The 16,294-nt window shown below is 40.7% G+C and overlaps 1 protein-coding gene across 2 annotated transcripts in view; it reads right to left on the bottom strand.

Moving 5' to 3' along the window:
- Positions 1 to 8,167: 8,167 nt before the first annotated feature.
- The window catches only part of RNASEH2B (ribonuclease H2 subunit B), a 202,527-nt gene continuing 194,400 nt past the window's right edge, over positions 8,168 to 16,294 (bottom strand). For both annotated transcript variants that reach the window (XM_069205347.1, XM_069205346.1), the window contains one exon: positions 8,168 to 8,317. In XM_069205347.1, the coding sequence (XP_069061448.1) occupies positions 8,302 to 8,317 (16 nt within the window). In that variant the 3' untranslated portion in view covers positions 8,168 to 8,301. The remainder of the gene's footprint in view (positions 8,318 to 16,294) is intronic.

Below are 16,294 nucleotides of genomic sequence, written 5' to 3' on the forward strand. Positions count from 1 at the left end.
TACTGTGCATAATTATTAGGCAACTTAACAACAAAAAAAATATATACCTATTTCAATTATTTATTATTACCAGTGAAACCAATATAACATCTCAACATTCACAAATATACATTTCTGACATTCAAAAACAAATCAGTGACCAATATAGCCACCTTTCTTTGCAAGGACACTCAAAAGCCTGCCATCCATGGATGCTGTCAGTTTTTTGATCTGTTCACCATCAACATTGCGTGCAGCAGCAACCACAGCCTCCCAGACACTGTTCAGAGAGGTGTACTGTTTTCCCTCCTTGTAAATCTCACATTTGATGATGGACCACAGGTTCTCAATGGGGTTCAGATCAGGTGAACAAGGAGGCCATGTCATTAGATTTCCTTCTTTTATACCCTTTCTTGCCAGCCACGCTGTGGAGTACTTGGACGCGTGTGATGGAGCATTGTCCTGCATGAAAATCATGTTTTTCTTGAAGGATGCAGACTTCTTCCTGTACCACTGCTTGAAGAAGGTGTCTTCCAGGAACTGGCAGTAGGACTGGGAGTTGAGCTTGACTCCATCCTCAACCCGAAAAGGCCCCACAAGCTCATCTTTGATGATATCAGCCCAAACCAGTACTCCACCTCCACCTTGCTGGCGTCTGAGTCGGACTGGAGCTCTCTGCCCTTTACCAATCCAGCCACGGGCCCATCCATCTGGCCCATCAAGACTCACTCTCATTTCATCAGTCCATAAAACCTTAGAAAAATCAGTCAGATATTTCTTGTCACCTTTTTTGCAACATTTTGCAAGCTATCAGTAGTGATATTTCTTGGCCCAGTCTTGACGTTTCAGCTTGTGTGTCTTGTTCAGTGGTGGTCGTCTTTCAGCCTTTCTTACCTTGGCCATGTCTCCGAGTATTGCACACCTTGTGCTTTTGGGCACTCCAGTGATGTTGCAGCTCTGAAATATGGCCAAACTGGTGGCAAGTGGCATCGTGGCAGCTGCATGCTTGACTTTTCTCAGTTCATGGGCAGTTATTTTGCGCCTTGGATTTTCCACACGCTTCTTGCGACCCTGTTGACTATTTTGAATGAAACGCTTGATTGTTCTATGATCACGCTTCAGAAGCTTTGCAATTTTAAGAGTGCTGCATCCCTCTGCAAGATATCTCACTATTTTTGACTTTTCTGAGCCTGTCAAGTCCTTCTTTTGACCCATTTTGCCAAAGGAAAGGAAGTTGCCTAATAATTATGCACACCTGATATAGGGTGTTGATGTGATTAGACCACACCCCTTCTCATTACAGAGATGCACATCACCTAATATGCTTAATTGGTAGTAGGCGTTCGAGCCTATACAGCTTGGAGTAAGACAACATGCATAAAGAGGATGATGTGGTCAAAATACTCATTTGCCTAATAATTCTGCACTCCCTGTAAATCCACAAGAGTTCTCATCATTTACTTTCCTTAAGAAAACTGCAGTTTTGTGTTTAAGCTTCTACATCATTTTACTAAAACACAAGCTACTTATTCATTCTCTATACTAAATCTTTGTATCATTAGAAACATTTTGCAGAGTTAAACTAAAACTTGTTAATACAGTATTGTATTCTATGAAAAATATGCCTATTGGAACATCAATAATAATTTTACATTAAATCATCGCTTCTACGCCAGTTTTGCAAGAAAATGCTGCTTCAGCTATTCACGTCTAATACATGTATATGTGACAGTCTACTACATTTGGTTTGAATTAAAAGGCATTCTTTTTCGTCTAAGGCCTACATGTTAATTCTGCACATTAAAGCATTAATTTTCAATAATTAAAAACGCTTCCTCAACCTCTGCACTCTGATGGTTTTTACCATCACAAATTCTTCAAAGATGAATCTTTAGAGGTCACTCTCAGACTCCGTTGAATTTCCTCTTTCTTTTCAGACTGTCAAATTCTTTCATCCTTTTATGTTCTCTGCTGATGTAATCATTTAATTCTGATTCTCTCATTATCTGTTTCTCTATTCTTTCTCTTCACAAGATAACATTTGATAGCTTTGTAAAATCCTCATGAGGTCAGTAAAAAACACCAACAAATAGTATGAGTATTACTATTACTTTTAGAATTCGTCTCCAGCTGTGATAGACAAATTGCCAATTGCAGAAACTCCTTTGCCAAAACGTTCTAAAACACTGCTGGTTTCTAGTGATTCCAATTTAGGTAAGTTATGTTATTAGTGTATTCTAAAATGTTCTTACTCTCTTTGGGAATATAGGTACAGTAATGTTGAGCTTTCAACATCTTGCAGATTCTGCATTTTGCAAAACCATTGATCTAACAGCTACTAGTTCTGTGTTAACCACTAATAAAGTTAATTTGTGCACTACTGCTAATAGCTTTCTAATCTTTTCATCAGTTAAAATCTTTCCTACTGGTGGGACAATTGCATCAAAAATCTCTTACTCATTGTATTCCTTCACTAATACTACATGTGTGTCCATGTGCTAGTGTCATTGCCAAGCGTTTATACTACATACATAATACATATTTTTAAAAGGCTAAGCTGAATAGCAAATACCCTCCCAATCAGCAGATAATTTGAAATAAGCATTGTGTCCACAGATGGAAAACTCCTGGAATAACAATTCATCACCTTGTAAAATTTGCAGTGAATCTCCTGATAATTCAAATGTGTTCCCAATTACTATTCCCTATGGGTATTTTTCTCAATTGGTTTCTTCTTCTAAAAAAACACATTTTCCCCTTTTGTCTTATTTCAAACAAATCATTCTCTTTCAGTATTTGTCTTCTTCCTTTTTTTCATCAAACATTTTTCAAAACATCTTCATTTTTATTTTCACTGTGTGAAATGTGTAATCTCCCTTTTTCTAACATCATGACAAATGTTTACTCTAATGGTCTTATGAAGCATGTCAAATTGTTTTCATATGCTATGGCTTAACAGGGTCAATAAAATAATGGCAAGCTGATTTCATTTATTTTGCCTGTGGATGTAAATTCATGCTCTTCTGCTTTTGAAAGAATCATGTCAAAGTTAGAGTAACAATATTCAAAGTGTATGTGTGGTATGCCATCTTCCCCATAGCTGATGAAGTTAAGTGCCCACACAAGAATCCTTTGCATCTAAAGCTTGTGTATAGTTTGGAACTAACCTAGAATAAACATTTGTTACATAATCTTTGATATATTCTACAAGTGAAGCTTTCATTTTATGCTCATCTATAGCATGTGCAGATGTCAAGTTAGTAAATGAAAATACAGATTTATTTCTCAGGTGTAAAGAATATTACTAACAATAATGCTATGACTAATACTAATAAAATTGAATACAGAATCTTGCATCTAGCTCTGTTTAGGAAGCACATGTTTGTCTAAAGTCAGATATTTTCAAACAAAAAGTGTAGCAACAAAATTGTCAATTTGTTTTCAAAGTTAAAGTTAAATATTGCAAACAGCTTTTTCGAACTTTCTTTTCTTTTGTAGTTAGTTCTTTCAGCTTGATTTACGTAAATCTTCGTATAGTCATTCTTACCCTTACTCCATCTTCTTCTAAAATGTTATCTGTACTCCTCTACTACAGTCATGGGTCTAGGGAAAGCTACCTAATTCTTTTTATTTAGCAACTTATTAGTGTACATTTCAATCTATTGCATTTCTCAGGCAATAAAGTTTTTCAGACCTTTGTTTTAGAAATCTTCAGCAGTTTTTTCTCAATTACAGACTCAATATGACATGAAGGTGGTTCAGGTAGCTCTGTACTCAAGTCAAGCAACTCTGAACATTTAGCACTTGGTTCATACATTAGGTCCACTCAGGTGCAGAATACCTCTCACAAGGTAGTTACTTTTTTTGATCCCCTTGTTGTTTGCTGATCTTATCCTTCTGTGTCACTTATACCGCTTGACTTTGTCTCCTCAGCAATTGTTGGTGATATGCATTGAACTGATGCACTCACTCAATTTCTTTCAACCATAGGTGCTTGGCCATACAGCACTCAGAGATTCTTCTTGATCCAGTACTTGTCTCTTCTCCCGTATCCTTGTGTTGTTCTGGTGCTGTCTCAACTGTCACTTGAGGTTGAACTCTTGTCTTGCTCACCCCCAAGGTACACAATAAGGCCTTAAGAGTTGGCTCTTAGATAACCACCCCATTTTGGTTATGTATTATAGTAAGCTTTGGAACACAGTTGTCATGGGGAAAAAAAAAACACATGCTTTCATACAAGATTAAGATATGGTATGATGCATTTGATCACACATTTCTACAGTTTGTATGATGCAGGGGCACTTTCAGAATATAGATGTAATTTACAATTCTCAGATTCTCATTAATAAGTCAAGATGGGCCAATGCCATTTAATTTGGTTATGTTCATATTGTTTAGAGGCAAGCGATATTGAATAATATTCAGCAAGGTTAAGCAAGACTATAGCGGTGGATGGCCAGGCAGATCTTTGTTGATCACGGTGTAAGAACGTTTGCGCTTAACGGCTTTTCTGTGTGTTTCATTCCACTGAGGAGCATGATTGTTCATTGCTCAGTTTGAGGTCGGAGAGTTGGGTTGCGTTTTTGTTGACTGGGCCTTAATATAATGTTGTGCACCAACAGGTGTGGTATAGTTACAATGATGTCTCTTGGCTGGCCAAAGATTGGCACATATATCAACATTAGCTTTCTTGCACTCATGAACATCCTAACTAACTGTATTAAGGTTAAGTCAGACCACTATCCAACTTACTTCACAATCGCGCATCAAAACATTAAGAAAACAGCTGAAGTTTGGAGGGGTGCTTATGGGAGGGTACCTCTTTTGGATGATCCACTAACCCAGAAATCTGTGAAGGAAAAATTAAACGTAAAAACAAAAAGAATGCATAATGCACAAGGCTGCTCATCCAGTTACTTGCGCACTCCTGACAGCTGCATGCTGAACCCAACCGAGGCCAACTGAAGCAGTTCATCCTTTCCGGTCAGTAAACTGAGTAACTGTGCCATCAGTTACTTCCAACAGCTAGAAATAATAAAATTTCAATATAACTAGGTGGTGTAATGCTTGCATTGGGTCTTATTTAGCCTCCGGCAGCTTCGCAGAGCTACGCTGTTGGAAGGGTTATAGAACACAAAGAAGGTTTATTGTCCTGCAAGTGCCTGTGTAGACATGTATATTTCATTCCTATAAAGAGAGATCTGTAGACTGCCTCAGGACTACTGGGAATACTAGGAATGCTGTGGACCCATGCAGAGAACAATTCACCAGTTAGGGAAGGGTTAATGTGTTTCCCCAACACATTATCTTAATTCAAGCAGCCAAGCTCCCGGGTGGAGATTTTTTCACCCTTCTTTGGATTTTAAACTTGGAGACTGAGCACTGAATCTGAAGATCCAATGTACCTGTCTCTGGGAAAACACAGTCCTATCAGTCGTTAAATCTTTTCCCTTCGCATCACACAGAAATGTAGGAAACTATTCAGAGGTCCATGATTCTTCTTAGTAAATTTCATAACGACTTCCTTTACCTGCTTATTGGATAGGATATCTTGCCAGCGTGGAAGAAAATACTGAAATCTCCCCCAGGCAGGTGTTGTGTGAATGGGAAAGGGGTAGGAGCGTGAGTGGGGCTGGAGAGAGTCAGTGTTTGGGGCTGAGGTCCACTTTGCCTCTACCACTGGTGTTATTGCCACTGTAGACACCTCTTATGTAGCCTTGTGGTGTGTACTGCTGGTAGACCTGCTGCAGTCTGAGAGGAAGAGGTAGGCTCAGGAGAAGTATTTTTGGAACTGGGCTGGTATTGGTGCCTCCGAAAGCAGTCTCTAGGAGTCAAGGTCTGGAGGGCTCATATGGCCTTGATAGTGTGTTTTTTTTCCTCTAGCATTTGATCACCCTCAGGAATGGAAAGATTTTCCCCATCAAAGAGCAGGTTCAGCAAATGCTGCTGACCTTAGGGCTTAAAATCCTGAAATGCGGAGCCATGTGTGATGCTTAATTATGGCACTAGTATTGACACCCCTAAAACTGGTAATCGCAGCATTAAGGGCACCCAAAATGGTGGCATTTGAGATGGCTCTACACTTTGCCACTAACTCCTCAGATAGGTTTTATGAGATCATTCATCTTATCAGTGTGGTCTCTCATACCAGGCAAGCAGGGGGACCGTGTTGGAAATTCTCCAATGTGTGGTGGCTCTGAATGTCATCCTTTTACCTGCATCACAGAGTATTGTATTCTCTACTGGGTGTGGCAGCAAAGCCCAAGCCCTAAGACTTAGCACACTTATGTGCAGTATGGACCACCAGAGAATCTGGTCCGACCTGATCTCTGATGTAAGGAGGATTGCTGGGAGAGGGTTTATATTTCTGATGTACCATGGTGACCACCATGTCCTTGACTAGTTCCTTGAATGTGCCTGTGGTCCACTTCAACATCCTCCATGAGCATGGGTCAGAAAGTTCACTGTCTGCTCAGGTTTGGATAAGGTTTCCACAAGGAAATAGGCGTCCTCATGGAGAACATGCATAGCTACCATGTGACCTCATGGTAAGTGGTTGTCACCTGGAGGTGATGACCTAGCTCGATAATGATCCAAGCAGGGATCCCTGTAGGATCGACATAGTAGTCCAATTCATCCTCAAACTATTGGAAGACAGGTTGCTCTGAGTAGTCAGAGCCATGCACAGAGGGCGTGCGCCAATGGCTTGGGGGCCGATGCGGGTCTTGGATCTGACGACATGGCTTGGGCACAGGATGTTTTTGGATCTAAAGGTCCTTTTGGGCACTAGTAATGTTTTTGGAACTGATGTGGACTTCGAAGTGGAGGCTGTCCTTGGTGCTGGCAATGGGAGAATCTACGGCCTCTGAAGCGCTTTTGGGTTTGATGGGATAGTGCCTGTGGACAAGGGTGGTGTCAGTTTTGAGGTTTTCAGTCAATGCAGTCCTGTGGCAGTGGGGCCCTAGAAGGCTGAGTCTTTGTCGTAGGGCTCAACGTCTGACCTCCTTGTGGGCCCTGGTCTGCCTCAACTCGGGGCCTTTTAGGAGGCCTTAAGTGTGATTAGTCTTCAGTTACACTCACAATCTGCACCAAGGTCTTCAACCAGGGTCCCAAATTCGTATAGTTGCTGGGAAACTGGAAGTCTTTGGGCTCGTAGTCAAAGCTGGGAGAGAAGATGACCTCCGCACCAAGTGATGGCTCATGGAGCTGAAGGCCCGGGGAGCTGGCCTCTTCATCTTCGACACTAAGGAGAGCTGTTCTCCAAAGATTAAGGGTGTCATCAGATTCCTTCCTCTGCATCATGTGTTGTGACCACAATATCGTCTCCTGATATCAAAGAGTCTTCTTTGACCGGAAGGTCAGACAGGCCTTGCATGCGGTACTGTCAAGAGACGGACAAAGGTTACAAACCTGGTGGTGGTTGGTCCAGGGGAACATTGCTTGACCATGAGGACTTTTGAAAGGAGGTCTGTCCATCCCCCTGTGTAAACCTTTCCCAAAAATGAGATTGGATGTTGTCAACGACAAGGTGCATGAGGCCCTGCGGTGCACTGAGTCAATGTGGACCGGTCTCTGGAAGGTAAGGCTGGGGAAGAAGGCAACTGAGGTTGTTTTTCAGATGACTGAGTCAAGCAATAGACTAGCTGGGCCAAACAGAAGCAAACAAAAGATGAGTTATGTTGCCTTTTCCATTCAAAATCGCCCCTCCAAGCAACAGTTTTAATTAAGCCATCTGCAGAGGCGTGATTGGTCAGCGAGTGAGGTACTCCATGTTGACATCTATCAGAACTTCATTGCACAAATGAAATTCCTGCAAGGCCAGCTCTGCCTTTCGTTTTTGATAAGTTGATAAAATGAGTGCCATTTCAGTGAATTAAAATCGGTCAAAGCACCTGTTTTATACAATGTTTAGAAATAGCAAAGCCGCTGTAAATAACACTGTGTAGAAACAAGGCATTAATTTAGAAAAAATATATAGTTGACAATAATCAGTCGAATAATCACAAATATTCTTGATTTGCGAATTACATATCAAAAGGCAAAACATATTTTCAATGGAAAACTGTACTTCAAGTCATTGATACAAAGTGATCCAACATAAATTGTCAATTTGAACCAAGGTTTCTGGAGCAGCGGAAACTACATCACTACTGATCTGTTTAATCAATAAACAGGCATGACACCAAGGTAACGACAAAATTATCTTTATTAGACTAAAATAATTTAATACTTATTTTGCTACTTTGCTTTTAGGGCTAAAAAATGAAGATATGCTTTTCATTCCACTCTTGTCCACTTTGGCTAACGATTTCTGAGCTGCAGTCATCTTGCCATTTGACTGTGGAAAAAAAAACAAAAAAACAATTGTTTAGTAAACATGTTTCTCAAACCCACACTCAAATATTTCTGAAGCCTCACAAATGTGGCTGCAAACATTCTCTTTAAACTAGAGTTAAGAACTACTTTTTCACGATTTATCTAATGCTCAATTCCTTCAGAGTTAAAACCAATGCATTTAGTCAATACAGAGCTAAGGTAGAAGCAGTTTCAAACAATCACGTAGTACATACAACACGTTTGGACTTTAGTATTGCACAAAGGTTTTTTTTCAAGCTTATGTAATACGGGATGGGTATTACCTGAACAGCAGCAGTGCACACTTCCAATACTCTGTGCATACACACACATTGTCCTCCCCCCAACCTCTGGCAATTCACATATTTAATGCTAGAAAATACACTAGTTTATGCACAGGCATGGATTAGATTTCCATGCACTGTCCTAGGCATTTTTGCAAAACCGTTAACATGAAACTATCTTTGCAAATCAAATGAGGATAAGTAGGATCCACAGGTTTGCACTACTGATAGCTTGCAAAATGTTGCAAAAAAGGTGACACTACCACTATTGTTACTATCTGTTCTCCCAAACTCGGAGGCAATTCGATAATAAAACAAGAGTAGGGGGAGCAGATGCAACACGACTCATGTCAACATAGCCCAAGCTCGCTTGATGCAGTTCGCGTAGAAGTAGCCAATTCCACTCAATGCAATGGATGAGTATCCTCCACGAGGGTACTCACAAATTTCTTTGATTTAAGTGGAACGCACATGCCAATATAAATGTAATCTTCAAACATTCCCATTTAAGGAAACAGGGCAGAGGTTGATCTCTGCCATCTTGGAAGAGCTCTGCTTCCGCTTTAGTGCAAAGGATTGCTTGCAGAAATGCAAATGCCGCCTTGTGACTGATTTCGCTCTACTAGTTATACCAATGAAACCACACACTAGCCATTGCATGCCAGAAACACAAAGAAACGTGCCACTCTAGATTCGAAAATATTAGTTAAAACCTGAAGAGCGAGCTCATTAAAACGTACCATGTCCTCACTGATTAAAGTCTAAATGGAAAATTGTTTTCTTCTCAGCTACTGGTGTAACACTCCGTCACAAAAATGTAGAAATATTATTATTTCAAAATGGGTCTTTTCTATGAGCTGAAGGCGTCTGCTCAAACCGGAGACAAGAGATGGTCATATTGACAAGTATCCCCAGCACTCCATAACTGGTGTGCTTTGAGCACAAAATAGTTAACCATCTTGTGAGGGGCTTCTTTCCATACTTTGATTCCGGAAGCCCTGCTGCACTCACCCCCCCTGTACTCCAACAAAAATCTGACACAAATAGAAACAGCGAATAGGAGAAATTCTACACTAAAATTTCAAGGCATGTGCAAGGTTCCCATTCCAAATCTTACATTAAATTCTATAAAGCTAGATAACTGAACCCTGCTTTTAGCTACGTGAGCTGCAACATTATGCACTGCAGCCTGTACTCTTTTGGCATAAAAGGAGTACTCTGGTGGGAAGCCCCACACCCGCGGCAATGTATTATACCTTCAAAATACACTTTAGTCTTTTAGCCCTACAGAGCTACAAAGCCAGCACATACAATGCCGCAGCTGAAGATGTATCTAATTTTTATCGGATTTTTCAAACATTATTGGGAAGACCATAAGGCACATTCGTCACTGTTAAACACAAACTATTATTTAAATAATGTTCCATTTTGTTATTGGCCATCTATTATGAACACACTATGGATCTCGGGCTCAATGATGACCTTTAATAGGATTTACAATGCCTCGAGTTCTAAAATCAAAACATACGTATAAGAAACAAAAACAAACACAATGTTTACTGTGCATAGCGGCTAGAGCGTCTCTAGAAACAACTCAGCACTGCTACCTACGTTACTTCGTTACACATATTTGGACCCCATACTACCACCTTGTGTGAATGATCCCTCTCTATCTAATTTCCAGTTTTGGATGCTCTTTTTCACCTCTAGACAAGGAGTAAAGCACTGTTTAGCACCCACTTATTTAAGCCCTAGGTTAATGAGTGGAAAAGAAGTTTAATGCTACATACCATAATCCTCTTATTCTTCTGGAAAACTTTAAGGCATTTATAGGGGAGGGTCTCACTTCATGTAATGTTTATAACTAACTTAGTATGCAAAAAGGAAGAAATGCAGCATACATTAAATGCAGTATTCTACCCTTACGTCACCCTCTCAAGTTCGGGAATCGCCAGCTATTGTAAGCACCATGAACAGGCCACTAGGACCAGAAGATGTATGAAGTATAAACAAATGGAATATACAATTTACGATACGGAGTTGAGCAACTAGCTTGCGTTTTCTAGCTTTTTGTAACCAAAAATCACTTTCTTGATTTAAAAAACTTACTATCAGGAGAGCATTCCAGAAGTATTTTTGTATCACAGTGAGTCATAAAACCAGGGGCTAAAGCAAAGCATTTTGGTCAGATTTACTTTTTTAATGGAACAGAATATCTCACCCCCAAAAGTACAGAGATCTCAGATGTACTCTAGGTTGAGGGGCAAAAGAGGACAATTATTAAATGGCTATGCGCTATCATAGGTATAGTGTGTATCCTGCTGAAGTTTACAAATTAAAGTCTGGACAAGCAGTTAAGGTTTTGGAGCATTTGCGTAGAAGCAAACATTCTAGAAATGGAGTTAGACAAGGACTATAATGTTTTTACACTGGGGATAAAATTCCCCCACACTACAGCACTAATTGGTCGCAAGCTCTACTTAATGTAGACTTCAAAATCTTCTCTAAAAATATAGGTAAGAGGGCCTTTGAAATACATAAAAAATGTGAAGCCCTCACTTAACAAGGCATTTTATGGGAAGAGATCCTAGTCAACATACTTGTATGTTGGATTGAGTCAATCTTGCATGAGAAGGTTACTTTTGATCACTTGCTGCTGTGACAAATAGAAGGCAAGTGATTTAGCCTGCTGGCCTTTTTTGCTGTCCACTCTTGACTCCATGGGCCTCTGTGATAAGATACTTCTGCTGGTTCAGGCTCTTTACTTAAAGCCAGTGCTACCATTGTGGTCAAATGACACCCGTGGTCTTCCTGTCCAATCTTACATAGTATTAGGAATATTTTAATACACCAGCCATATAACCTTTTACTGTTGGACGGGAGAAACTCCCAATATCCTTCACAGAGGTTTAATACAGGGCCATAATTCAGAGTAAAGGATTTACAGGTCTGTCAATGAGATTAGTAGGGAATAAGGAGTAATGAGGTCATGTTATGTTTGGAGGGAGTGAGTGCTGGATAGAGAGGTGCAGTGATTTGTAGTGTGCTTGGGGTCAGAAAGAAGGGTGCAGACTCCTGCACATCTGGCAGTAGGATTTCAGAGTCTTGGATTGCTAGGGGATAATTATGTAACACAACATCTTGGCAATGTAATTCCAGACCAATTACAGTGAAATATTTTTAGTTTCTCGCAGGAAGTGAGACCATAAATTGGAACGAGGAAAGACTTCTACGACCCAGGAAAGGTAAAATGAGCTTTCATAGGTCAACCAGCAACCAGGTAAAGCTTGCCAGTGCTGCTATCTCATCTGTAAAACACAGCCTTAAGACCAAGCAGGCTACTGCATTGTGAATCAACTGCAAGTGATGTATTACATGATGAGGGAAGCCTTGGTAGATGCTATCTGAGTTATTTTCAAATGAGCTCACAATTGCCAGCACTGCGTTTACATAATTGCTGAAGTACATACATTAACTGTATCAGCATTTCGATAGTTTGCTACTGTAGTTTCATGGTGTATTCCTGTAGAATATATGGTTTTCATGTTGGCCCACAGTACAGTGTTGTATCTGGTATGCAGAAGAATTCAGACGTTTGCAGTACAAGTCATAGTAAGATGTGAATTAATTCGATAAATGCGACCAGGTTGCGATTATTGCTGCAGTAGGTATTGGACAACCCTTTATTCTAGAAACCCAACTATTTGTTGGCCTGACTTCCATGTTACAACCTACCACTACCATCATCTCGATTTCGGAAGCACTGAGTTTTTACCAATATTTGGCCATGTATATCTCATTCATAGCCAGGCATTGGCAATTCAAGCAGTTCTTCGGAATCTAATGATTCTCTGTGTAAAGTTCAATGAAAGCTCTGGGTCGTCAGCACAGTTTACAACCCCTACGTCAAAAGATCAAATCAGGATGATCAGTGGAATAATTTACATGTTGGAAGAATGTGCATGACACTTGGGTGGCCACAGCCCATCATGTTTAATGCTAGGCAGAACAAGGGGAGTAATCACCGCCCAATCGCAATGGGGAATAAGGTTATCCACTGTAATGCCAGGTGTTGACCTAAGCCTCTTCAAAAGAAGAAAACAGGGCCTCCAATCAAGGTAGCTGATAGGCCTTATGTGATCTCTGCCCCAGCACATCCATTACTTCCCATCTGTGGTCACCAGGTATGCTAGAACTTAGATTCTGTACAACTTTGTGGTCAGATCTTGGTTTGAACAGGTTCCAAAAGGTAATTGAGTGCAATAGAAATCTGTAGATTTTAACTGAACCTATCAAATATGTTAGTTTAGTAATGCAAATCAGTTATAGGTCTTCTGTTGGCCAACGGAGGGTTTGTGCCATGCAAGGTAAGATTGTACCAGTACTGTTCCCGGTAGCAAGGAGTGGTTGACAAAATACCTTTGTGCAACCGGCACCACAGGTATTGTGACGATGGCTTTGAAAAGAGTAGTCTTACATACATCTAAGAGTGGATCCTACAGATCAACTGTTAGCAATGATAGGAGCAAATAATCTTGTATTGGTTTAAAGTCAGTCAGCCTTATTCTCCAAGAGCTGTTTTGCGCCAGTAAATTTTTTAATAGCAGAATATATATATATTTTTTTACAATTTTGTCTTACTAAATCATACTAATGATGTAGTGTTAATAAATTCCACCTTTCCTACGTTGATCTGTCTGCATTCCATATTCCTTCTAAACATGTTCTGTGTTCCTGTTCCATTTATTAGCTAAAAAATGTTTTGTATTGAGAAAACATTACTTGGATAACTGCTTGCACAGAGTGAAGCTGTACTTGCCAGTGCTGCTAATAAAAGATCTTCTGCATAATGAGATTTGATGTCTTACTTTACAAATTGATCAGCACATCCCCCAGAAAGAACATGAACAAAACACGGTTTACACACCACAATTTATAAGGTTGACCAATGACTGGATCAAAACATTGGCTATTTACTTAAAGCAACTGAACCCTAACCCTTTTTGATGCTTCAAAATATGGAAAGCGAAAGGCAGAATAATTCTGGCTGTTGTTTTGGTGCAAACATTGTATTATCAATCCTGTTAAAAAGGAACAGGTTCTCACCTAGTCTGTTGGAGAAATGATTGCGCTCATGTCTTGCCATGCCACACACTCCGTCTGTGTACAGGGTGATAACTCGCCATGAGCAGAAGGAGCCCATCACACAAGATTATGAGCACATGACCTTGTTTATCAGACGTTTGTTTGCACATCTCTGTACACTTTACACCATATGGTGTTTCATAGATGTGATTGACCTCAATGCTTAATAAAGATTGAAACATGGAAAAGGTCAGAATGAAAATGTCACTTACCCAGTAGTGTACATCTGTTCGTGGCATCAGTCGCTGAAGATTCACATGTTGTGCATAGCCCGCCATCTGGTGTTGGGTCGGAGTGTTACAAGTTGTTTTTCTTCGAAGAAGTCTTTCGAGTCACGGGACCGAGTGACTCCTCCTTTTGTCTCCATTGCGCATGGGCGTCGACTCCATCTTCGATTGTTTTCCCCGCAGAGGGTGAGGTAGGAGTTGTGTTGTAGTAATAGTGCCCATGCAATGGAGTGACTAAGTATGTACCTATTTAAGGTTTAAATAATATATTTACAAATGTACAAAGCTTAAGCTAACTTCCGAACTGCTACAGGCTCCCGGGGAGGCGGGTGGGCACATGTGAATCTTCAGCGACTGATGCCACGAACAGATGTACACTGGGTAAGTGACATTTTCAGTTCGATGGCATCTGTCGCTGTAGATACACATGTTGTGCATAGACTAGTAAGCAGTTATCTCCCCAAAAGCGGTGGCTCAGCCTGTAGGAGTGGAAGTAGTCTGAATGAAAATGTCACTTACCCAGTGTACATCTGTTCGTGGCATCAGTCGCAGTAGATTCGCATGTTATGCAATAGCTCGCCATCTGGTGTTGGGCCGGAGTGTTACAAGTTGTTTTTCTTCGAAGAAGTCTTTCGAGTCACGGGACCGAGTGACTCCTCCTTCTGTCTCCATTGCGCATGGGCGTCGACTCCATCTTCGATTGTTTTTCCCCGCAGAGGGTGAGGTAGGAGTTGTATTGTAGTAAAAGTGCCCATGCAATGGAGTGACTAAGTATGTACCTACTTAAGGTTGAGATGATACATATACAAATAGTTGAAGGTAACTTCCAAACTGCTACAGGCTCCCGGGGAGGCGGGTGGGCACATGCGAATCTACTGCGACTGATGCCACGAACAGATGTACACTGGGTAAGTGACATTTTCAGTTCGATGGCATCTGTCGCTGTAGATACGCATGTTATGCATAGACTAGTAAGCAGTTATCTCCCCAAAAGCGGTGGATCAGCCTGTAGGAGTGGAAGTAGTTTGAAATAATGTTCTTAATACGGCTTGACCTACTGTGGCTTGTTGTGCGGATAACACGTCTACACAGTAGTGCTTGGTGAATGTGTGAGGCGTAGACCATGTGGCTGCCTTACATATTTCTTGCATTGGGATGTTTCCTAGAAAGGCCATGGTAGCACCTTTTTTCCTGGTTGAGTGTGCCCTTGGTGTAATGGGCAGCTGTCGTTTGGCTTTTAGGTAGCAGATCTGGATGCATTTAACTATCCATCTGGCTATACCTTGTTTTGATATTGGGTTTCCTGCATGAGGTTTTTGAAATGCAATAAATAGTTGTTTAGTCTTTCTGATGTTCTTTGTTCTGTCAATGTAATACATCAATGCTCTTTTGACATCTAACGTATGTAGTGCCCTTTCAGCTACGGTATCTGGCTGTGGAAAGAACACTGGAAGTTCCACTGTTTGATTTAGATGGAACGGTGAAATAACCTTTGGCAAAAATTTAGGATTGGTCCTTAGGACGACCTTATTTTTGTGAAGTTGTATAAAAGGTTCTTGTATAGTAAACGCCTGAATCTCGCTTACTCTTCTTAGGGAAGTAATGGCGATGAGAAATGCCACCTTCCAGGTTAGGAACTGTATTTCGCAGGAGTGCATGGGTTCAAAAGGTGGACCCATAAGTCTAGTTAGGACCACATTTAGGTTCCATGAAGGAACAGGTGGTGTTCTTGGTGGTATAATTCTCCTAAGTCCCTCCATGAATGCTTTAATGACTGGTATCTTATATAGGGAAGTTGAATAGGTAGTCTGCAGGTATGCAGATATTGCTGCAAGGTGTATTTTCATGGAAGAGAAAGCCAGGTTAGATTTCTGTAAGTGAAGCAAGTAACCCACTACATGTTCTGGAGTTGTGTGTAATGGTTGTATTTGATTAATATGGCAGTAGCAAACAAACCTCTTCCATTTACTTGCATAGCAGTGCCTGGTGGATGGCCTTCTGGCTTGCTTTATGACTTCCATACATTCTTGGGTAAGTTGTAAGTGCCCGAATTCTAGGATTTCAGGAGCCAGATTGCTAGATTCAGCGATGCTGGATCTGGGTGTCTGATCTTTTGGTTGTGTTGTGTCAGCAGATCTGGCCTGTTGGGCAATTTGATGCAGGGTACTACTGATAGGTCTAGCAGCGTTGTGTACCAGGGTTGCCTTGCCCAAGTTGGTGCTATTAATATGAGTTTGAGTTTGTTTTGACTGAGTTTGTTTACCAGGTAAGGAAGGAGAGGGAGAGGAGGAAAAGCGTAAGCAA

The sequence above is a fragment of the Pleurodeles waltl genome, chromosome 8 (assembly GCF_031143425.1).
Source record: "Pleurodeles waltl isolate 20211129_DDA chromosome 8, aPleWal1.hap1.20221129, whole genome shotgun sequence".
Lineage (NCBI taxonomy): Eukaryota > Metazoa > Chordata > Amphibia > Caudata > Salamandridae > Pleurodeles > Pleurodeles waltl.